The 23,891-nt window shown below is 40.4% G+C and overlaps 1 protein-coding gene across 4 annotated transcripts in view; it reads right to left on the bottom strand.

The window, feature by feature from the left end:
- Positions 1–6,870: 6,870 nt before the first annotated feature.
- LOC134603446 (mucosa-associated lymphoid tissue lymphoma translocation protein 1-like) overlaps positions 6,871–23,891 on the bottom strand; it is a 56,092-nt gene continuing 39,071 nt past the window's right edge. For 3 of the 4 annotated variants that reach the window (XR_010090466.1, XR_010090468.1, XR_010090467.1), the window contains 11 exons: positions 23,392–23,424; positions 22,668–22,694; positions 20,518–20,721; positions 16,935–17,112; positions 15,834–15,908; positions 15,016–15,143; positions 13,147–13,287; positions 12,552–12,700; positions 10,900–11,025; positions 7,990–8,929; positions 6,871–7,946 (listed from right to left, as the gene is read on the bottom strand). Coding sequence is in view for 1 of the 4 variants with exons in the window: in XM_063449428.1 (XP_063305498.1) it covers positions 8,600–8,929; positions 10,900–11,025; positions 12,552–12,700; positions 13,147–13,287; positions 15,016–15,143; positions 15,834–15,908; positions 16,935–17,112; positions 20,518–20,721; positions 22,668–22,694; positions 23,392–23,424 (1,391 nt within the window). In the remaining 3 variants the exon portion in view is untranslated. Of the gene's footprint in view, positions 8,930–10,899; positions 11,026–12,551; positions 12,701–13,146; positions 13,288–15,015; positions 15,144–15,833; positions 15,909–16,934; positions 17,113–20,517; positions 20,722–22,667; positions 22,695–23,391; positions 23,425–23,891 lie in introns of all 4 variants that reach the window. The other variant, XM_063449428.1, reaches the window with a different exon arrangement.

The following is a 23,891-nucleotide window of genomic DNA, read 5'->3' as shown; positions in this document are numbered from 1 at the left end:
TGTGTGTGTTAGTGTTACTGTGAGTGTTAGTGTGTGTGTTAGTGTTAGTGTGTGTGTTACTGTGTGTTAGTGTGAGTGTCAGTGAGTGTGTCTGTTGAGTGTGTCTGCTAGTGAGTGTCAGTGAGTGTGTTACTGTGTGTGTCTGTTACTGAGTGTGCTTGTATTAGTGAGTCTGTTTGATGTCTGTTAGTGAGTGTGTGTTTTGTAAGTGAGTGTGTATGTATGTCTGTCGCTGAGTGTGTCTCTGTCAGTAAATGTGTGTGTCTGTTAGCTAGTGTGTATGCGTGTGTTAGCTAGTGTGTATGCGTCTGTTCGTGAGAGTGTGTATGTGTGTGTCTTCAGCACTTACCTTTCTCCAGCGCCGGACTCCTTTGGCGCTGGGGATCCCTCCGCCTCTCAGCTCCGAATGCGCATGCACAGCAAGAGCCATGCGCGCATTCAAACCGCCCATAGGAAAGCATTACTTAATGCTTTTCTATGGACGTTCAGTGTCTGAGAATCGCGGAAGCTCCTCTAGCGGCTGTCAGTGAGACAGCCACTAGAGGCTGGATTAACCCTCAGTGAAACATAGCAGTTTCTCTGAAACTGCTATGCTTTCAGCTGCAGGGTTAAAACTAGAGGGACCTGACACCCAGACCACTTCATTGAGCTGATGTGATCTGGGTGTCTGTAGTGGTCCTTTAAGTGTGTGTGCATCTGCATGCACTGGTGTACATACCGCGGTCGCAGCCCTGCAACCCCTACGACCAGGTGCCGCCCATGTGTTGCGGCCCCGGCCCGCGCAGAGTAAGCGTGCGGGGGTGGGCCAACGGATCAATTTTCGCATCGGGGCCCCATAGGTCATGTGTACGCCACTGTTTGTAGCAATTTCCACCGCAGTGTTCAAAGTGTTCGTTTGGGAGACTGCATTTCCTATGGACGACCACAAGGTGGCGGCCATCTTGTTTGCATGAACACAGGCAGCGGTGTTTGGTCGTCGAATTCATGGAACTATTTTCGGACACTGAAACTCCCGAACACCGCTGGACTTTCATGATCGCCTGTGTTCGGTTCTACAACACTTAGAAAGACACTGTTCATGGAAACGTTCCCAAAAACAAGGGAAACATGCTCCAGAGTATGAACATTGACTATGTTCGGTAGTTTGTTCGGTTTTAAAACTACCGAACTAGACCGACCGCAAGCCCTGATTCTCTGGAACTGTTTTGGGCATGGGACCATGCGTGCGGTCGGGCAAATTATGACTTCCAGGAAATTCCTGAACCCCTTAACCGATCTGGGTGATTTTTGGATATTTTGGTCACCCAGTTCGGGCCTATCAGGGGATGTAACTTTTAGTTTTTTTTTAAATATATTTTTAAGGTACTTTTGGGGAAATGTGTGTTTTTTGTGCTTGGAGATAATTGTTTTGTACAGTCCCTGACTCGATTATCTCCCAGGCACAGTCGAGGGATTATCTTATTTTGTATGGGAGTGGCCTGGACCTGAGAGCCAATGTAATCGTGTGTAGGTTTTTACTGTAGTCTACTATCAGGGGCAGGGGGGAGTGCCCCTTGCATGGGGGCCTGCAAATAAGGTCAGTTGTGGTTGCAATAAACATATTCCAGCTTGTACTCCCAGAACTATGTGTCCTCTGGTTACTGGGAGGGGAAAGGGCTAATCACTACTCCAGCTTGTTCCTGTGTGGAGGATTCAATGGAGAAAGTCCTTGTAAGGACTAGAGCTCCTAGGACTGAGTGTCGTCCAGTGCCTGGGGGTGTCTAGACCGAAATCCCCATTTGGCTCCAGGAGGGAGCGGTTCCAGGACCCCAGTCAAAACCACAGCGACTGTGGGCAGAAGTGTTGCGGTTTGTCCCCTGTTCCAGCTAGGAAGCGGTCGTTGGCAAAGGTACCCAGCCAGGGGTACAGGGAGCTCCGTTACAGCTATCTATGGAGGTTCTTACAGGATCTTCTATAGACATCAGTGTTGTACTCTCGCCCATGTGTACAGCACAGATGAAGGCTCCTTGCGGATGAAGAGCCAAGAGCTAAAGAAAGGTGGCGGTGCATGGGGACAGCATCAGTTAATTAGATCTCACCTCTGTGCACCCCGGGGTCTCCACAGGCCAGCGATGTCACTATTAGGGGTCTTTGTAAAATATGCAGAAACCCCGGAAGGTGACAGAGCCAGTTTAAACCATCACTGCCAAGACATTTTGTTTTTCCATAAACCTATTTAAAACAATATTGAACAGGTTAATAGTATTTTCAGCTGGCAAATAATGGCATATTTTACAGTCTCTAACACATTAAGTTTTAACAAGCTTTCTTTGTGGAGGTGGCCATCTTGGAATTGTATCACGATATTCATAACCTCAGGCAAGGCTGCAGAGAGCATGTCATTTTTAACAGCCAATCAGAATCCACGATTCGCTGAGTATCTCTCAGCATTATACTGTGCAAGATACTGTTATTTGAACACTCAAGCGGTGTCCAGAATACCAAGGAAAAGCAAAGGAAAGTTTTTTATTAAAAAAAATAATAATTAAAAAAAACATTGCACAGATTTAAAATGATCAACAAGGGATAAGAAGCTTTAAAAAGTACCAGATAATAGGCCACACACAATATTTTTCACATCTTCCACTCAATATTTTAATATATTTTCACTGCAAAAATTACATTTTACAGTTTACACAAAAAAAAAAAAAAAATGGTTTGTGCGTCTTATGATCCCAAACTAATTCTGGTTTGAGATTCTGTGTCTGTGTTTTTTGTTTTTCTTTTACAAAGCACCAAACTAGTGGATTGAATACTGAATGGCAATATTTAGGCTGATGCGGGAAAAATAAATAAATTTAACATCTCCACTACAGGCTATATTCACAGCTTTAGCTGAAATTTGGAAATTCCATTTTTGGTGAATATTAATACAATCAGTCAGTTTTTACCGCACGGTTTTTTAAACTTTAGATGTTTCAGCACAAATTAACTTTGACTTAGAAGAAAGTTTCAGGGCCATTCACTAAAGTTAGAAATTTTACATTAATTGCAAATTTAAAGGAATGTGTATTCCTCACCCTCTAGTGTTAAAACCCCTATTTAGGTGGCTATCCACCCCCCCTTAAAATGTAATAAAAAATACCTTTTCTCCAGAGCCACGCGGGTCTGCCGGTGCTTGCCCCACCCCTACCAGGATCTGCCTCCTTGACTGACATCATCAGAATTGATGATCTCAAACAATCCAATGCTTTCCCATAGGAAAAGCATGGCATTGGCTGAAATTGTCAAGGAGGTGGGGCAGGACCAAACACCAGTTTGGCCAAACAGTATCTCCTCCTAGAGATGCGTTGAATAAATGCATTTCTTTGTAAAAAGTTCAGCGTCTCCATGCAAAGTGTGGAGACACATGTGAAGCACATCTAGTGGCCATGAGAGAAGAGGCCACTGGAGGCGTCCCTAGGGAGCAATGTAAGCACTATCTTTTTCTCTGAAAAGGCAGTGTTTACAGCAAAAAGGCTGCAGGGACTGACTAAACTCACCAGGACAACTACTTTAAGCTGTAGTTGTTCTGGTGACTATAGGGTCCCTTTAATGTCAAAATAGCCAAACTGAAAATATTCTCTGTTATCTATGCTGTACATTTGAAATTTACTCTGAATTCTCACTTTTGTAAATAGCCCTGTCAGTCTTTTTAAAAACAAGTTTAGTATTCTAGAAACCTTTCAGAATGTTTGTCCCATTTTTTTTTAGGCCATAGGCGTGCGCACGGGGTGTGCCGGGTGTGCCTGGGCACACCCTAATCACACCTCCGTGCTGCACTGCCTCTGGGCAGACTGACATGTCGGGTCCTCGGTCTAAGACCGAGGACCCGACACAGGAGGGGGCCGGCAGCGTGCACACAATGCCGCCGGGTGAGAGGCCCCTCCTGTCCGTCTGCCCTGATCCTCAGTCTGCAGCTCCGCTGGGAGTGAGCTGCAGACTGAAGTATCTCGCGATCTCCAGCCTGTCAGAGCGTTGCCGCGGCAACGCTCTGCCTGGAGATCGCGAGACTCACCATGTGGTCTGCAGCTCACTCCCTGCGGAGCTGCAGACTGAAGAGAGAGGGCGACCACTAGGGCAGGTATTTAAACCCCCCTCTGCCCCCTGTCACTCACTGCCCAGCCACCCTGCCTCTGCACCCATACCCCCCCTAACCCCTGTCCCTAGCCCTCTAACCCCCTAACCCCTGTCACTCACTGCCCCCCCCAACCCCTGTCCCTACCCCTCTAACCCGTCCCTAGCCCTCTAACCCCCTAACCCCTGTCACTCACTGCCCCCCAACCCCTGTCCCTACCCCTCTAACCCCTTTCACTACCCCTAACCCCTTTCACTACCCCTCTAACCCCTGTCACTACCCCTCTACCTCCCTAACCCTGTCACTACCCCCTAACCCCTGTCACTACCCCTCTACCTCCCTAACCCTGTCACTACCCCCTAACCCCTGTCACTACCCCCCTAACCCCCGTCACTACCCCCCTAACCCCCGTCACTACCCCCCTAACCCCATCACTACCCCCTCTAACCCCTGTCACTACCCCCCTTAACCCCTGTCACTACCCCCCTTAACCGCTGTCACTACCCCCCAACCCCTGTCACTACCCCCTAACTCCTGTCACTACCCCCTAACTCCTGTCACTACCCCCTAACCCCTGTCACTTTCCCTCTACCCCCTAACCCATGTCACTGCCTCTCCACCCCCCAACCCCTGTCACTGCCCCTCTACCCCCCTAACTCCTGTCTCTACCCCCCCAACCCCTGTCACTACCCCTCTACCCCAACCCCGTTCACTGCCCCTCTACCCCCTAACCCCTGTCACTACCCCAACCCCTGTCACTACCCCTCTACCCCCAACCCCTGTCACACCACTCTACCCCCCTAACCCCTGTCACTGCCCCTTTACCCCCCTAACCCATGTCACTGCCTCTCCAACCCCCGTAACCCCTGTTACTGCCCATCCACTCCCCCACCCCCTGTCACTGCCCCTCTACCCCAACCCCTGTCATTACCCCTCTATCCCCAACCCCTGTCATTACCCCTCTATCCCCCTAACCCGTCACTACCCCTCTACCACCCCTAACCCCTGTTACTACCCCCTAACCCCTGTCACTAACCGTCTACCCCCGCTACCTCCTGTCACTGCCCCTCCACCTCCCCCACCTCCTGTCCCTCTACCCCCCCAACCCCTGTTGCTGCCCCTCCACCCTCCTAACCCCTGTCGCCCACACAGTGCACTCCTCACAATCATACACACTGTACCCCACACACACTGAATCCCTCACAATTACACAAACTGTACCCCTTACAATTACATACACTGTACCCCTCACAATCACACACTGCACCCTTCACAATTACACCACACTGCACCCCTCGCAATCACACACACTGCACCCCTTACACGCTGCACTGCTCACAATCACACACACTGCACAGCTCAGCTCACAATCACACATACACTGCACCTACGTATACTTGTGTGTGTGTATGTATATATATATATATATATGTGTGTGTATATAAAAATACATATATACGCGGCGTGTGTGTTTGTGCTTTAGGGTGCACACCCTAATGCAACAGGCTGCGCACGCCTATGATTTAGGCAAACCTACAAAACCTCCTGGTAGAGAGCATGTGGTTCTGTCTGCCAAGTAGGAGCACATCTGCCTGATCTAAAAGGCACTAGTGACATTTTGTTACACTGACATATAGGAGAAGATACAGCTTTGATTAGTAATACTTGCAAGGCTCTGGGTTTGTGTGAATTTTTCGTGAAATTCCATTTAATTTGCTTCCATATATAAAATACGTTTTTTAAAGGATTCAGTGCGTGTACCAAAGTATTTTAATACAAGTATAGTGGTGGTGAACCCTTTATTATTTACTACCAGTTCATTATAAAAATTTACTTCAATATGGATATGTGGATAATTTTCCTGCTAAAATTGTTCAGAGTAGATCTGAATTAAGATTGCTATAGAAATGATACATACATCTCATATTTAGGCTAATTAAATTAATACAGCAATTTTACTAATGTAATACAGTTGGACAATAAAATAATTTTATGCAATTCGGCTTGCACTAACAAAACAGTGCCATCTAGAGGTTATGTTTGAATACTGCATCTAACAAAGTTTCCACATCATGAACTGGATTACTGTTATTATTGGTATTTATATAGAGCCAACTAATTCCGCAGCACATTACAATATTATGAAAGGGGGGGGGGGGGGGGGATTTACAATAAATGAGAATTACACAGTGACACAGAAACAATAGGTAGATAAGGGGCCCTTACTCAAATGAGATTCTATTAAACTTCCAGTGTAATGCTAAGTACCATAACAAATTGGCATCATTGTAAAAGATATGGTACCCTGCATCTCATGTCCCTGCCCAGAATTTCTTATAACTTTAAAAACCGCAGCTATAAGACTACTCGTTCTGTGACGCCAGTCTCTTCTTGCTTATCTGCCTCTATTTATTTCGTAAACATCTGATGAACAGTTGTTTATGGGGTAAGACTAGACCCATTAGACAAGAATTTGAGACACGTGATTTATTGATTGGTCTAGGACAGGTCAGCTGCAACACTTGCAATGTCCCGCGCAAGTAATTTAAATTATTTTATTTTTTTTATGGGGGATATATTATCTGTATTTTGCATTTAAAAAATAGTTGTATGTAAATCCCTCATATTGTGTCTATTTACAGCAGTTCCAGCATCAATGTTTATGGGGAAATTACCAGAGTAAGTCTTATTTCTTAAATCTCTTTTCTTATATCTTTATGTATTTAGACAAAAAAATGCATTTATTGCAAGAAAACATAAGGGTCGTTTACCAGTTCAAACGTCTTTGTCCATCTTGGTGGACAATTTATTGTAAGAACAAAACAAGTTATAGAAACAGTTTTTTTCAGCATAATAAATTAATTTCTACACATTCTAGTTAGCTTTCTACTACATTTAGTGAGTTAATACATCATAAATGACCACTGCAAATGAGAGAATTGAAAGTTGCAAATGTCCTTATTTGCGTCGACAGAAACAGGCGATTCTACGTCAGCACCATGCAATAGTCTGGCCTATTCATTATCTGTACATTCTATGACAAAAAGCGACAGAGGCTTGTTTTTAAGATTAATAGATTGTTAAAAATAATTTGATCTTCTCTTAAAAGACAATTGCCAAAACTTTAAGATGCATTGCACCACGCTAGCATCCTGTACAAACCATGCACTGCATAGTTACGAACTACAAACATAACATTTACTGTATTATATACATCACCCTCTCCCACATCCACACACTTAAAATAAATTAAAATAACAAAAAAATGGTCATTGAGAACTATGTGTGAGTATTATGTGCGTTTTAGACATCATACATCCTTTATTCTGCCTTTTTTTATCCGGAAAACCAGATGACCTAAGTGTTGATAACCATTCAGTCCATCGAAAAGAAAGAATAGAAGGCACAGTGGGCAGGTTCTTCCGGTTAATAATGATATTCAGCTGCCTGTCAAAGCTTGTTACTCCTCATCTAAATAGGTTGCTTAGTCTACGATAAAAGCTAAAGCATCATCTGGGGATCTAACCTTTGGCCATCCCTAGTCTAAATCAACTGTTCAGTAAACAGCAAGATATGGTCAGCTTAGAAAATGCAGGCTTTTCCATGCTAGAAAAGAAGTCTACATTTGTTGGAGTTGGAGATTTTCCACCTATTCCCATTTTAGCCAAAACATTTGTTGAAGAAAACTCTTTTGCTAGCTATGATTAATCATTATTCCTGCTATAATGGCTGTTCTCTATATAGGTTGATGGAGAAATGATTGAGGAGAAATGCAATAACTATTGGACGCACAGAGAAAAATAGCTCCTGGTTCAAATGTGGACTTGAGGAACACCTAAACACAGCTAGACTTTCATCTTCAAAAATAAACATTGGATGCATATACACTTTACATTAGTGAGTAACTGGAACCATAGAAAAAAGACAACTTTAATTCGAACCCACTTATACTATCCCATGACAGGCCTGTAGAATAAAACAGAATGTCCAGTTGGCATTAAGGCACATCATTCTAAGTAGTCTGAGCATCAAACCAATACTACATCTACTGAATTTGTACCAAGCTAGATCTAAATGGACAACCTTATACTACGGGGTTACTTTTGTTGTAGATTTGTTAAACATATACATTCTACACAAGTGTTGACATTGGAATTAAATGGGCAACTCCTCATGTTCTATGTATATTTGTCCTGGTCAATGGATATATTAAAGCAGATTATTTTGATTCGGCTTGCAGATTCATTTTCGAAAATCCAACTCCAATTTCTATGTACAAATAAATACATTTAAAGGTAGAAACTGAAGGCTGAAGACATTCCTTGAAGTCAGTGTAACATGCGAGATACATGTGTTAGAATACTGATGATTCAGTTTCAATAACACTATCCATTGTAAGGCATGTGTAGGCTTTGGAAGATGCTGAATATCTGATTGTATGACTGCTTGTGTTAAAGAAGCAGACTGGTCTCCTTGAGCCTCAGATTCAGATGGTAGACCACCTCATGACCTAGGAAAAATGTCACTCTCATCATTTTCCTCTGGCTCGCTGCTTGATTTAGACTGCACGCTGATGGGCATTCCACTCGCATACCCTGGGTGATTAGCTCCTAATTTATTATCGCTGCAGTTCGTAGTGGGTGAGCATTGGGTTCTAGGTAGGCAGCAACCGTTTGTGGCTCCAAGTTCATGGTCACTGTTCATAAAAGCTGTATCCTTGTTACAAAATCTTGCTACCCATGTCGTGGGAATCCTATGGTCCAAATTGTCCTGTGCATGCATCCCAGAGGTCAGATTTGTATAATGTAGGTCAATCTTAATGATAACATCGTTCTGCCCAAACAAAAAAGATAGGATTAGGTGTTATGTACTTCATGGTCAGAAAACATTTTGTTAATAGAGGACATACTAGAAGGATTGTTAAAAGGACACTCCAGACCCCTAAAGCACAGAGACATTTATGTGTGTCCTCTTTGTCATTTTGGAAAAAGTGCAGATTTCAATAGAAAAGGACACTTTTATAAATTAACCTGGTTACGCCCCCTGGCTTTTCAAGCAGAAAACTGGTTACTGTTACTTCCTGCACTGAACTCAAAAGGCAGCAATTGCACAGAGCACCTGCCTTGCAAAGAATTCTCATTTAAGGACCACTATAGGCACCCAGACCACTTCAGCTCAATGAAGTGGTCTGGGTGCCAGGTCCCCCTAGTTTTAACCCTGCAGCTGAAAACATAGCAGTTTCAGAGAAACTGCTATGTTTACACTAGGGTTAATCCAGCCTCTAGTGGCTCTCTCCCTGACAGCCACTAGAGACACTTCCACCTATTTGACACTGGACGTCCTCACGGACCTCCAACGTCAAAAAAGATCCCCATAGGAAAGCATTGAGTAATACTTTCCTATGGGTGGGTTTGAATGTTGTCTCTGGTGGCGCATGCGCATTCGGCTTGACAAAGACCTCTAGTCAGGTCGAAACGTTGCTGTGCATTTTGTTGCAATACACCTGCCTGCGGCTTTACACTCTGAGTGCCTGTGAGTTTTTTTGTTTGCAGAGTATAACTGTAGTGACCTTTAAACAGGAACTGTCACTCGCTAGAACTTTTAGTAGTATCTTTCCGTATTCATTTTATGCAACAAATGTTTATTTGTGAGTGTGCAAACCAGAATTGAATCTTGAATTCATCTTTATCTTGTAATTGGGTGTCCGATCCCTGTCAACCAATGGTATAAGCTATGTCTTTGCACCTGGCGGTCAAAGCAAATAAAGCACACATAGGAGAAATGAAACATCGGGGGTTATTTATCAAAGTGTTCTGTTCTAAAATCTGGTCTAAAGTACTAAAAGTGCTAAAAACAACCTTTCAGATCCGAACACTTTGATAAAACTACCTCCGTGTTTCCACTTCTCCTCATTTGGACTGAAGTGTATGGTGTTATAATTGACTAAATCCATAACAAAACTTAAAAAAAATAAAAAAGCATTGCAAAAAAAATGGTGATTTTCAATGTTCTAGTCAACGGTGTCATTTCCAGAGAAGTCACAGTTCCTCTTTAACATAAAAACAGAAGTGAAAGCGATATTCCCCGACACCGCGAACAGAAAAAAAGGTTAACGTCTTGTCCTATACTTAGTTTGTACTCAGGAGGCTTCAAACCAGGGTAACACAATTCTCAGTGATGTATGTCTCATGCAGAGGAAGAAATTAGCTATAATGTATGTGAGACGCCCTTAGTGGGAACTATCCATGGAGCAGTCCATTTAGTGTTTATCCTTTTTATTAAAGAGACACGATAGTAACCAAAACACCTTTAGCTTAATGAAGCAGTTTTGGTGTATAGATCATGCCCCTGCAGTCTCACTGCTCAATTCACTGCCATTTTGTCTCTGGCCACACCTTCCTGGCTGTGACTGACACAGTCTGCATGCATTTTTTTTTTTCATTTTCAATCAGATGTGAACTTACTTTAGAAATTGTATATCCTGCTCTGTAATTTGAACTCTAATCACACAGGATGCTCCTGTAAGGTGAAGCAAGTTCTTAACAGAGCAGGAGATAATAAATTCTAAATTAAACAGACTGCAATAAAGGAAGTGCAAACATTAAATGACTCTTTACAGGAAGTGTTTAGGAAGACTGTGTAACTCACATGCAGGGAGGTGTGACTAGGGCTGCATAAACAGAGTGGTTTAACTCCTAAATTGCAGATCTATACAAGCTAATCTTGTTTTTGTGGCTTTACTGTCCCTTTAAGCTTAGATCCATTCTCAGGACATGTTCTTGGTTAGGAATATTATACAATACCTGAATTTTCTGTAGGCCACTAAGTCTGAGCATGCTGTCTGCTTTTTCACCATCACTTCCAAAAGCCAACATAGAATCATCACGGTCAAGTTTAGTGCAATTTGTTAATGAGTGTTCTGCCATGTCCTAAAAGAATTAAAGAACAAAGGTGACTACTTTGACAAAGGACACATCCATTTAATTTCAGTTTATATAAATTAGAACATTTACAGAATCTCAAAATGATAAACTGTCTCAGGAAATACATTTTACGACAGATAGAAGCTGCCATTGGGTTATTCCTATTTATTTAGTTACTAGTCACCAGCCACAGTATGTGGATTCCACATATATTCTGCCTGGTGCTTTCAGACAAATACAATCTTCAAATGGGACAGTTAGTTTTGAGCTCTGGGTTCCATCATCCTCTCTAAAAAATTTAGCATTTTGCAGCAGTAAAAATACATTACAGGTAATCAAAAAAAAACGTATGCTCACGTAATTTAATTTCTGTTACTGTGCTATTTCAAATTAAGCTATTTCTTTTTAAATATTACTGATCTCCTAATGTTAGAAGACTCAAACGATTGCACTAATATATCTCACACTTTATTCCAAGTTAAGTGAAAACAAAGCTCTAAAACGTATACTGCAATAATCATGGTCATGTTTTCAGGATTAGGCTTTTCTCGGGTGTAAAGGTATCCTCATTAAAATTTGCGACTGGTAGGACGTATTAAATTTTTACACCTTACAAACTGCTTCTTGAGAACAATCTGAAGATAATTTAAATTATGATGAGTTGGAGTTGATAGACACCAAGGCATTAAACAGTATTTATTATAATATAGTAAGAAATGTAAAGAGCGATTCTGTTCTGTTAGTCTGTTCACCATGGTAATCTGTTCTTTATATAGAACACTAAAATTCGTATCTTGTAATACCTTATTTATTGGACTTACAGAATTTTTTAATGACAAGCTTTCGGGCGAACCTCCCTTTCTCAAGTCTAAAGTATTTAGCATAAAGCTCTGGATTGAGGTAAGTGACTGGAAGGGTTTTAACCCATTCAGCAACGTGGGATGGGGGGCAGGAGGAAGGGGGGACTGTAGGATTCTACAGTGCCAGAAAAACAAACCCGTTGGCACTAGAGAATCCCTTTAAAAACTGTGATGGCACAGAGAAAATGGGGATGGGGGGGGGGGGGGGGGAGGGGGATGAAACACAGAGAAAAGGAGAAAAACAATACATAGCAATATTACATTATAGTAAAAGTAATGTTTTTGCTACTAATACATACAGGTGATATGTTATTTCTTATAATGTATATGTATATCCTTTTTTTGTTTTAATGACAGGACACATTGTTTTATTTATTTTGCATTCTTAATGCACAATCACCAACATGTATTAAAAAGACGGGTGTGGAGTGCCAAATCCAGCTTGCAATACACTGACATGGTTATTTACTAAAAGGGAGAATTAAACGTGAATTTCAAATTTAAGGATAGAGTAGATAAAAGGAAAGTATAGCTTCCTGGGAGAATTTTCCCAGTTTGGCCACTTTGACTTTAAAATTGAAATTCACTTTAATTTCTGACTTCAGTGAATAACCCTGTATTTAGCATTGTTTATGTGCGAGTACGGCTAAGCCAAATTCCATAACAACTTACAGGGCTGTAGAGATGGACTCTCGTGTCTTTCAAGTGAGCAGGAGTGTATGTCAGTTTTACAAAAGCATGGATGAGGTTTGAGAAGACAGACTGGAACCTCAGTTCTACCTCGACACCACAGGAGAACTTTACCTTCTGTCTAGGTAAGTCTGGAAAACAAGCAAAAATAAAAAGGACTATATATTTAAAAGCAGTAACTGACAAACTAGTTTTCTAATGCTGAATTCTCTCAGTTTACTCAAAACCAGAATGCATATATAAGACAGAGGTCAGTATGGAATCGATATGTGATTGAACTAAACGTAACACAGGACAAACACTTGGTGGAATGTACAGATTTTGAAAGACGCTCTGCAAATATACGGCAAACAGGATAAAGAAGAGGAGTTTTAACTATAGTAGCTTAGAAGAACATTTGAGAAGGGGGTTCTAGAAGGAAAAGGGTAGATTCTGGAAATTACTAACATGAGAGACACTATTTCACAACCTTTGTGTATACATACAGGAAGTCAGAAACATACAGAAAGATTGGAAAACAAGTGCTGGTGGAAATTGCAGTTCTGCCTTTGGGCACTAGAGACCGCTATGCCCTTACTTCTGTGCTGCTCCCATTGCATACTGTTCAGACGCATGTTTCTCGAGGGGCAGACCTTGTCAGTCAAAGAGCGACTCTCTTTCAAAGTGTGTCTTATTTCCATCACTTGCTTTCCTTTTACCAAGGGATCATCCCCAATGTCTGTGAAAGGATCGGAAAACAGGTTAACTGTAAAATCAGATCACGTATAGTTCACTTTACATGTATATTCAATTTAAAAATGGGTGTCCCAGTTGCCATATCTACCTATTTTATTCCTATACGACCTCTATGCAGTGATCTTTACCTGAACTGTATACATGTCCTGCAGAAAATTAAATACTACTAATAAAATTGTCGTGCCAAGTTAAAAAAAAAAAAACAACAAACATTTCCCACTTCCTGGCAACCAATTCTTTGCTTTATTATCTTCATTGCTGACCTTGTGAAATCACAAGTGCCTTGAAAAGCACCCAAGGTATGGGAGGCTAGATAAGAAAAACAAGTCAAATCCTGGCATTGTCCCGGTTAACACGTCAAGGCCTGAATCTGAGCTTGAGCCAAGTGATCACAATACACAGTCCTCAGCTCAATGCCAAGAAAACATAACACTTTCCTTATGTAATACCAATATCAGCTGTACATATTAAAGGGACATTCAAAGCACCGTACTCAGTACAGCTCATTGTAGAGCTGGATATGGACCAAGTGTCTCTGGGGACAACCTTCCTAGTAACAGGGTTATTCACCAAATGCTGGATTTTGTTGAATGGACAAATCCCAACCGAATCCTGACCATACTTGGCTTTTGTAAATCTGCGAATTGCCAATGCAGTCAGAAATAGGTCGGTCTGATGGATTCTGTAAAATTCCTTTGTTAGTCTCACTTCTCTTGAGACTTGGCTGTCAGAGCGCTCTGATTGGTTGGGTTATTAGCCAACCAATCAGAGTGCCCTTGGTTATATTGCAAAGTGGGGGAAATCTTCCCATACTTTGTGATAGCGGTTATAGCATGGGAAAGCCTATATAAGGGCTTTCCTCACTATCAGAGCTCAGTCGGTGTGCCTTCCATGGCTAAAGATGGATTGTTTTCTATTTTTTGCAGCGTTTTTATTTTTTTTGGTGATAATTTTTTGGGTCCTAAGAGAGAAAAAGTAGAAGAGAGGAGACATCTGATAGAAAGTATATATATATATTTTTTTTTACAAGGTTTTAGATTTATTGGCCCTCTCCTCACTATTATTAGGGTAAGGGGGGTAAGTAAGACTTTTAAATCATTTTAGGGAGGTGGCTAGGGGACCCCTCGCAACCTGGCTGGATCGGCATGCTATTATTTGGGGGAGGGACAATGGCATATCCACCCCCTATTTTAAAATTAATTAGGGCCTCCAACCCTTTGGGGCCTGATTTACACAAACCGTTGTGAATTCCATCAACAACGTCCAGATTTGGCAGTCCAACATTTGGACTTTAGTGAATAACCCTGTAAGTGTAAAACTGTTTGAGTTTATAAGAAAACTGGGATATCCTGGTGCTAAAAGCATGCCTCCTGTTGTGGCTCAGCTTTAGCCAGACATGGTAGACAGAGCGCAGGGCTCTAAGATATTCCGGCCCCCGTCTCACTAAGTGGAGTGCGAGGGTGTGGGAGCAGAGACATCACAGCTCCCTCACCGCCCGGCAGCATTTTGCGCAGCTAGCCGCTCGCCTCCACGCGCATCCCACTTGCCGCCCGGCTCTGTAATTACTCAGCCGGCCTCCTGCCCGCCGGGCTCACATATCCCAGACACCAAGGCCAAATTCCTAGGCGCCATGGCAACCTGGCGCCTGGGATTTGTTGAGCCCTGTATTATGTGATTCAGTGAATTGAACCCTTTATGCCACACTAACTACCTTCTAGAACGGCTTCCAGCATGTGGGTCACCTTCTTATCGTCCATTATATGCTTCTTCAGATAAGTCATGAAGATTCCAGAGCTGAAGTCACCATCCTGAACCTCATAGGCTTCTGCATTCTCACTCCTGAGCAGAAGAAGATATGTCTCAGATTACACACATTGTTTTCGAATTTACAAAGCTTGACTTCTATTTGTAGAACATTTAAATCGATCAATTATGTACCTCCCAGGAAGGAACAATCTCTTTGTTACTCATGTCTCTCATCGCCTTCTCTTTCACGAGTACTCAGATTACTTGATGTATATTAGTGAATCACAGTTTCATGACAATAAAATCCAGAGCGATGTGTTTAAGTAATAAATATATAACTATATATGTAAATAACTTATGTAGACAAGTATCAAAAAATATTTAAGTCCTAAATAGTAGATTATAAAGTATTCCAAACATTTGCAATAATTCCCTTGACCTTAAAATCCCTTCAGACACTCTCCTAACATAATTGTGGAACTTTGGACTTTCTGAATGTAGGGAGAAATCCAATACAGGAGATCAGGGCTGGACTTCAAACCATTAAACATAGGTTCAGGGTGAATTAGAATCAGCGAAAATAAACTGCCCAAAAATACTCATACATCAGACTAATTTCAGATCTCATATCACTAAGATTAACATCAACTCAGAGAGACAGTTCTTCATGCTATGGATTATGGTAATTACCAAACTTATTAAACTATAATATTGATATTTTGTTATCATGTGGCCATGATTAGTAGATCAACCCACCACCAGCTGACATGTTTCAGGACTTACGTGGCATATCCATAGACTGTGTTGCCCAATGGCTTCTGAGGCGTGACTTTAGACAGAGCACAGTCAGAGTTGTACCTAAAAAAAGAATACATAGACCAGTTTATTAGAGAAAGAAAATATCAGACTTCACTGGAATTTCTCTAGTATAACAGGCAAATCTGAAGCCATATGACCTAAATGTATATACTAGCAAACTCCCAAGTTTCATAACCTATGTGTGACAGGTTTCTTAATTAGTCTGCTAATGCTGATTGAACACAGTTTTCCCAATTGAACACAGTTTTCCCAATTCATTAATTCCATGGACAGGATAGAGAGAATATAAATGGCAAATTGCCAATGCTTGTACAGTTTGTGCCCACCCCCCATCAGCGCTCTGCAAGTGATAAAACCCCTCATATCAAATAGTGAAGGACGATGGTTCCATACATAACATTACAAGGAAGATCTACCTACTACCATCTGCTGTCACAGGGTTCCAGGTGGGTTAAGGCCTCTGCAGTTCGGCAGATACCTAGATGTGATTAAACCTCTTTATATACTTAGTGTGACACTGCTTATCTTTTAGATAGAAATTACAATACATGCTCCCACATGAAGAAACAAAGGTTAACGTAAAATTTACGATATACTCCTTGTACCTAGCAACATTGAATGGCTATAATCCATTTATCCTTGGTTTGATTAGGCTTAGGTTTATATTTTTGTTTTACTGTATGTCTGTGTCACGTGGTCACCAACCAGTCTTTTTGTATTGATGTCCAATTTAATATTTGAGATTTTTATTGTAACTAAGATAAGCAGTGAACCTTATGGATTATTAAGTTCTGGTGTCGATCTCATAATGAAAATCTTCATTAAATATCTCCACTGGTAGCCCAACTCCTCCTTTCTTGAATAAACTGTATTCCCACTGGTAGGCCTTCGTTCTCCATCTTTTATAAAAACTACATCTACATTGATGGCCCCTCGTTCTGCATCTCATGGTGAACTACATCTCTTTTTGTAGACCATCATTCCCATGACCTACGTCTCCAGCATCCATACAAAACCTAGACGTGTTTGAGCAACCAATGTCTCTAAGATAAGAGCACAACATACCATTTCCTACAAGTATCTAAAAGGACCACATTCAGCGCGGTCTTCCTGTCCTGCATCTGCTGCAGAATCTTCTGAACACTGATGCAATTCTCAGGTCTGTAGGGTTGAGGTGCGTCGACAGGCACCATGTAATTTCTTCCAGAGCGTTCATATCCATGACCAGCATAATAGAATAAACCTGTGCAAGAAAAAACACAACAAGTAGAAAATTAAAATGGTCTTAAAGGGACACTACACTGTGCATTTTTAGTCAATATACTCTAATGAAAACATGCATCTATTTAATTACGCTTTTTATCATTGGGGGTACAGTTTACTTGTCCCAGACTTTCTGTGGCTGTCCAATCACAGACTTCCCAGTGCAGCTCAATGAGAAGTCTTTTCACGGCAGGTGCTCTGAGCAATTGCTGCCTCTGGAGTTGAGCTCCACTGAGCTAACCAAGCCAAGTAACGGGACCGGTTGATTTAGAAAAGTGACAATTTATATTGAAATCTGCACTTTTTGTAAAATAATTAAAAAAAAAAAAATGGACACACTCTTTACACAGAAAACATTTCAGCAAGCTAAAGCGCTTTAGGGGTCCAGAGTGTCCATTATTGGGTATGAGAACTTTCACATTATGGGGTCTATGCACTGTAGAGAAATGTGATGTATAGAAAACAATGCACTAAAACTCCTTGTTTAGTGAGTAGAACATTTATTGTGTTTCAAATAGATTAGGAAGGATGACTATATATATAATGTTTATTTATGTCACTATTGTTGCTATGGCTCTGTGTAGCAGTATTGTGTAATTCCTCTAATTTCTATTATTCCACCATTGTAGATTATCTCATTGCTCAACAGAATTTATCCAAGCGGCAGGCTGGCAAGGGGGACTACTGCCCCCCCCGGCCACTTGTATACATGTGTTATTGTACGCAGTCTAACACCATTGTTCTACAGATTACAACAGGCAGCATGCAGGATTTGTGCAGTGCCTTTGCTAGTTTAACATTGGGCATGACCTTCTGGTCTGTAATCTCTCCCTATTACTCTGTATAACCTCTACCTATAACTCCTCCTATTACTCCATATAACCTCTCCCTATACCTCCTCCTATTACTCCATATAACCTCTCCCTATAGCTCCTCCTATTACTCCATATAACCTCTCTATAACTCTTCCTATTACTCCATATAACCTCTCCCTATAACTCCTCCTATTACACCATATAACTTCTCCCTATAACTCCTCCTATTACTCCATATAACCTCTCTCTATAACTCCTCCTATTACTCCATATAACCTCTCCCTATAGCTCCTCCTATTACTCCATATAACCTCTCCCTATAACTCCTCCTATTACTCCATATAACCTCTCTCTGTAACTCCTCCTAATACTCCATAAAACCTCTCCCTATAACTCCTCCTATTACTCTATATAACCTCTCCCTATAACTCCTCCTATTACTCCATAAAACCTCTCCCTATAACTCCAAATACCTTTGGTTAACCTCAGACTTGTCCATAAAACAAAGTAGTTTTTTGGTATCTTTGGCTTCCGTTGCAAATTCAGTGAAATTCCAAAGCAGCCATGATCGGTATTTCATAAAGAATATATTTTTATGAAATACTGAAAAGTAACTCTTTTTATAATGGAAAGAAAAAATACTAATTTCAGAAAATGTCTATAATTATGTGAAATTCCCAGTTTAGCTCTTTAAACCTGTTGTGTAGATTCAAGCTAGTCTTAGCACACAGTCATTTGACCTTGAACAACACGAAGGTCGCTCACTGCTAGCTATCTGGCCAATGCTCTGTATAATTAGCTGATGATGTAAAAAGTTCCTGGAAGGGGTTTATATTTGCATCAACTGCAGCTCAATCTTTGGACAAACGTTTTCCCTATAAAATGATGATGATGATGATGATGATATGTGGCTTAATAGAAACATGAATATAAAACCACTACTATTTTCACAGAATTGTATAATACCAGACAGCAATAAATTGTGCAGTACATTGTAAGTGGAAACATAGCTACTGCATCCTATTTGCATCATTCGCTGATAACACACACATTGAAGGGACACTAGTCACCAAAACAACTTTAGCTTAATGAAGCAGTTTTGGCGTATACATCACGCCCTTGCAGTGTCATTGTTCAATTATCTGCCATTTAGGAGTTAATTAACTTTGTTTATGCAGCCCTAGTCACACCACTCTGCATTGACTTACACAGTCTTGCTAAACACTTTCTGTAAAAAGTCATCTTTACACTTGCTTTATTGCAAATTCTGTTTAATTTAAAATGTATTATCTCTGCTTTGTTAATAGCTTGCTAGACCCTGCAAGAGTCTCCTGTGTGTGATTAAAGGACCACTATAGGCACCCAGACCACTTCAGCTCAATGAGTACCAGGTCCTTCTAGTTTTAACCCTGCAGCTGAAAACAAGTTAACATCTGATTGAAAATGAAACCTTTTTGTTTTCATTCAAGCGGTGTGAGTCACAGCCAGGGGAGGTGTGGCAAGGATTGCATAAACAGAAACATAAGTAATTCAACTCCTAAATGGCAGAGAATTAAGCAATGAAACTTCAGAGACATGATCTATACACCAAAACTGCTTCGGTAAGCTAAAGTTGTTTTGGTGATATATGACGAAGGTGCATGCGCTAGTGCACCGAAACGTGCGACAGGCGTTATGTTCTGAGAGGCTGTTGGGCACCTATTACCTTTTCACTTGGGATGTCTATTTAATATGGACATGCAGCGTTTTCACTGATTTAATTATTCTCTCACACTTTTTATTCTGTCTCTACTAACTATCTAGCTAGCTTAACAGGGAAATAGGCTTTTTATCTAACTATCCTACAAACTTTCTAATTAACCTTTTTAGGACTGTATATTACGCCTTAGATATTGTGTCTATTGGTCTCGGACACCCCCACCAATAAGGTATTTACTCTCACCCTGGTTTATTTCAGTTAATCTAGATTGGGGACAGGGCAAATCCTGGGTTAAAACAAGCAGTCTAGTAAAGCTACCATTGGTTTAAGCAATTTACTGGATGACCCTATACTCCCATTATGAGTTGGTGGAGAAGCCTTATAAGGGTAGTCATTTTCTTACTTTGTTTCTAGTTTTAAGACACATATGCGTATATATGTACATTTAGTGCTGGTCCAGCTAAACTTAACAGTTATTTAAACAATATACATACCGTACTTACTTTCCAGCTTTCACTCACCCACTTTGTTGTGGTTTGAGTGACTTCATTGTTTTTGTTTCCTTCTATTCATATATTATAGGGTTAAGCCCTGCAGACACAGCTGGAGTGTCTTTACTGGTGCATAGACCTTAAGTGGTGTTCCCTTAGGTATTTGATTATTTGTTTGGTTTAACTTCTAAAAGAAGAATATGCCTGACATTTTGAGAGAAATAATGTAATTTTAGGTAATAAAAACTGTAGCCTGGTTATTATAGTGAGAATTCAAAATAAATTCCAAATTAGTGGTCACACAGCATGAGTGAACTGAAAAATGCAGTCATTTCGGGAATTTGTGAAAAAAGAATGCAGTGTTATGGGTACAGACTTACCATACACGCCTTGGTCCAGGAGATCCAGGAACTGATTGACAGCTCTGAGCATCTCTTCACGTGTCAGATCCACCAGGGACACTACACAGAATCCTATCTTTCTGAGAAATACGGACAGCTCGCTAACATCCACCATTGGTGCCAGGAGGTTGGGGTGATTCAAGTAACCATTATTGCCGATCAGTAACGCCACCTTCCCAACAGCTGTCAAGAAACATTTTTTTTTATACTTTCCTGATACAGATTTTGTGGCAGATACTAAATATTTTGTGCTATGTCAATTTAAATACTAAGTCTACATTAATATACTGTAACACCAAAAAGTCATTTGTTATGAGTTCCAGTTAGTCTGGAGTTCTAATTGAAAACCATCAGAGTCTAGATACTGGTTAGATTTATTTACTAATAAGTCTGCAATTCCCTTTTTAATTCTTCACAGATTTTAGTGTGGAACAATTTATGATGAAGCAAATTGAATGTAATTAAAAGTGAAGTAAAGTGGATTTCACATAGTGAGACAAAGTAGCTCAAGTAGAAAAACAATTCCAAGTTGACCTAAAACGTTGACATTAATTTTGAATCCAGGATAATTCACATGTTAGTGAATAACCCAGTAAAACAGAACTTGGTGCCTTCTCCTATATCTCATTCAGGGATACACACAGGGGCTAGATTGGAAAGGCAAAGTGGTATTTGTTCTGGATTATACGATCTGTTTAGTTGCAGGGTAACTTACATTATTCTTGTTTGGGAATACTATCAAGTACAAAAAATATCACGTTTCTAATTTGGTGTCCAGCTGTCCAACAATAAAAGGGAAGTACAGTTTTAAATTCAATGTATCCAAAGCAGATCCCCAGATTTCATACTAATGCGAGACCCACAATCTAATACAGAATTTACTTCTGGTCACAACGCTTCTATGTGTTGAGCTATCGCTCCCATGTGTTCTTGGCGGTTCCAATGAGGAAGTTTTCTCATTTAAAGGGACACCATAGTCACCATACCAACTTTAGCAGTTTTGATCTATAGAGCATGACTATGAAGTTTCACTACTCAATGTATTGCCATTTAAGAGTTAAATCACTTTGTTTCTGTACATGCAGCCCTAGCTACACCTCCCGCGGCTGTGACTCACACAGCATGCATGAAAAAATGTTTTTTACTTTCAGTCACATGTAAATTACTTTAAAAAGTTTTTATGTCATGCGCTCCAAATTTAAAAACTTTACTCACACTCAGGAGGCTCCTGCAGGATCCTGAAAGCTATTAACAGTGCAAGATATAAGAAATTCTAAATTATACAGAATTTGCAATAAAGGAAGTATAAACATTAGATGACTTTTTACAGGAAGTGTTTAGGAAGGCTGTGCAAGTCACACGCAGGGAGGTGTGACTAGGGTGCAAAAACAAAGTGATTTAACTCCTAAATGGCAGAGAATTGAGCAGTGAGATTGCAGGGGCATGATCTATACACAAAAACTGTTGCATTAAGCTAAAGTTGTTTTGGTGACTATAGTGTCCCTTTAAGAAGGAAACATTACCCGCTGTTAGGTATAGTCTACATGCTAGTAATTAGAAGGACAGACTGCTAAAAACAAGACACCAAAACATTTGTGGAAAAATAAAAAAGATTACTTATTATAATTAATGAAAATAAGTTGCATTTTAGAAACTAAAGCTCTGAATATTAAAACAACCACCTGTGACCATCACTAGTCCAGATTTCATAAACCAGGAGTAGTTACCCTAGGCACTCCTAGATGTGGACTACCTATCCTTTGATACTTTTGGCAGCATTTTAACTGTAAGGGAATTATGGGAGATGTAGTCCACAACATCTGGAGTGCAAAAGGTTGTCTACCTCTATGATAAGACATCCCATAGACACATGGAGATATTCTACAGTTTTGGACTTGTTGTCCTTTAGAACATGTTTGACAGTACACAATATGAATAGGCAGCATAATTACTTAATGGTCAGTCATTACATAATATAATAATATGAACTGTTCTACTTAACTGTTCTCATGAAGTACATTTTAATAATATAAGGGACCAATAAATACAATGAAAGCATTTCAATCCCAGAAAAAGCACCCCATTTGCCTTTGTGAATAAAGAGACCTCCTTCTAAAAAAGGTACTTACCAAAGTATGTTTCTTTTGGCCTTTTAACTAAAAAACAAAACAAAAAAACAAGGGCATTATATGAGGACAGAGAAGATCCCATACTTCACGGTAAATGCTGGGAAATACGTACAAGTCCACGTTCACAATTCCTGTACTGTATCTTAGGTATGCTAATAAATCGTTGTTCTTTTCATAAATAAATCATTTCGTCTATTGACTGGAATTATATTTTTTTCAGCCCACATCTGTGTAGAACAGGCGTTACAGCTTCCCAGATTTTCCTGAACTACATCTCCAAGTACTCTCAGCAATCCACTAGCCAATGTAAATCTGAGGATCATGTGAGTTTTGACCCAAGCAACCTTCTGGTTACTGACCTGAGCTAGCGACTGAATAAAGCTGTACCCCAGACACTACACAGCTTAGTGCAGATGACTGTGTTGTGAGTGTTCTATCTCACCTAGTGTAGTTCTAAATATTATGATATTATATGATCTTTCCATTCCAGATTATACACCGGCACGGGTTATTTACTAAATAAAGAATTCAAAGTAAATTTCAGATTAACCCCTTAAGGACCAAACCTCTGTAATAAAAGGGAATCATGACATGTCACACATGTCATGTGTCCTTAAGGGATTAAAGGTCATCATAGCCTAAACTGGAAAAAAAAGTTCTAAGTCAGCTATTCTTCACTTTGAATTCTCACTTCAGGATAGTGGGAGCTTAGACAATCAATTACCTGTGGGCAATGCTTGAAGAATGATATCCTGCCCTGAAACACAAATTAAGAAATAGAAATTAAAGGATGGAATCGATGCACTGGAGTCCTGTTTCAACCTATATTAATATGTAACAAAGGGCAACATATATTTAGCAAGATTAATAAAAATACCTGCTATACAGAATGTGAATATATGAAATAGTATAATATACATCACGATAACTATAAGAAGCCTTATAACGTATCTTCCAGAGAAGGTCTCAGCAGGTCCAGCATAGCATCCCTAACGGTGTGTTACTAGCTTCACTAAGACTTAAAGGACAACTGATCACATTTTCAGTTCTCATTTTTTTGTTTTTAAGTTTATTGCATTTTATGAAACTTCTGGATATTTCTAGTGATGTATATAGCTTTTTTTGTTTTTTTTACAAAATGTTACTTTTTTAATCTAGCGGGCAGCCATGTTGGATCAGATTCTACAGTTATCCCACCAGCTGCCACTCAACCTAACTTGCCTG

The sequence above is a fragment of the Pelobates fuscus genome, chromosome 3 (assembly GCF_036172605.1).
Source record: "Pelobates fuscus isolate aPelFus1 chromosome 3, aPelFus1.pri, whole genome shotgun sequence".
NCBI lineage: Eukaryota > Metazoa > Chordata > Amphibia > Anura > Pelobatidae > Pelobates > Pelobates fuscus.
Note: the sequence above shows the minus strand (reverse complement) of the source record. Positions and strands in the feature narration are given on the sequence as shown.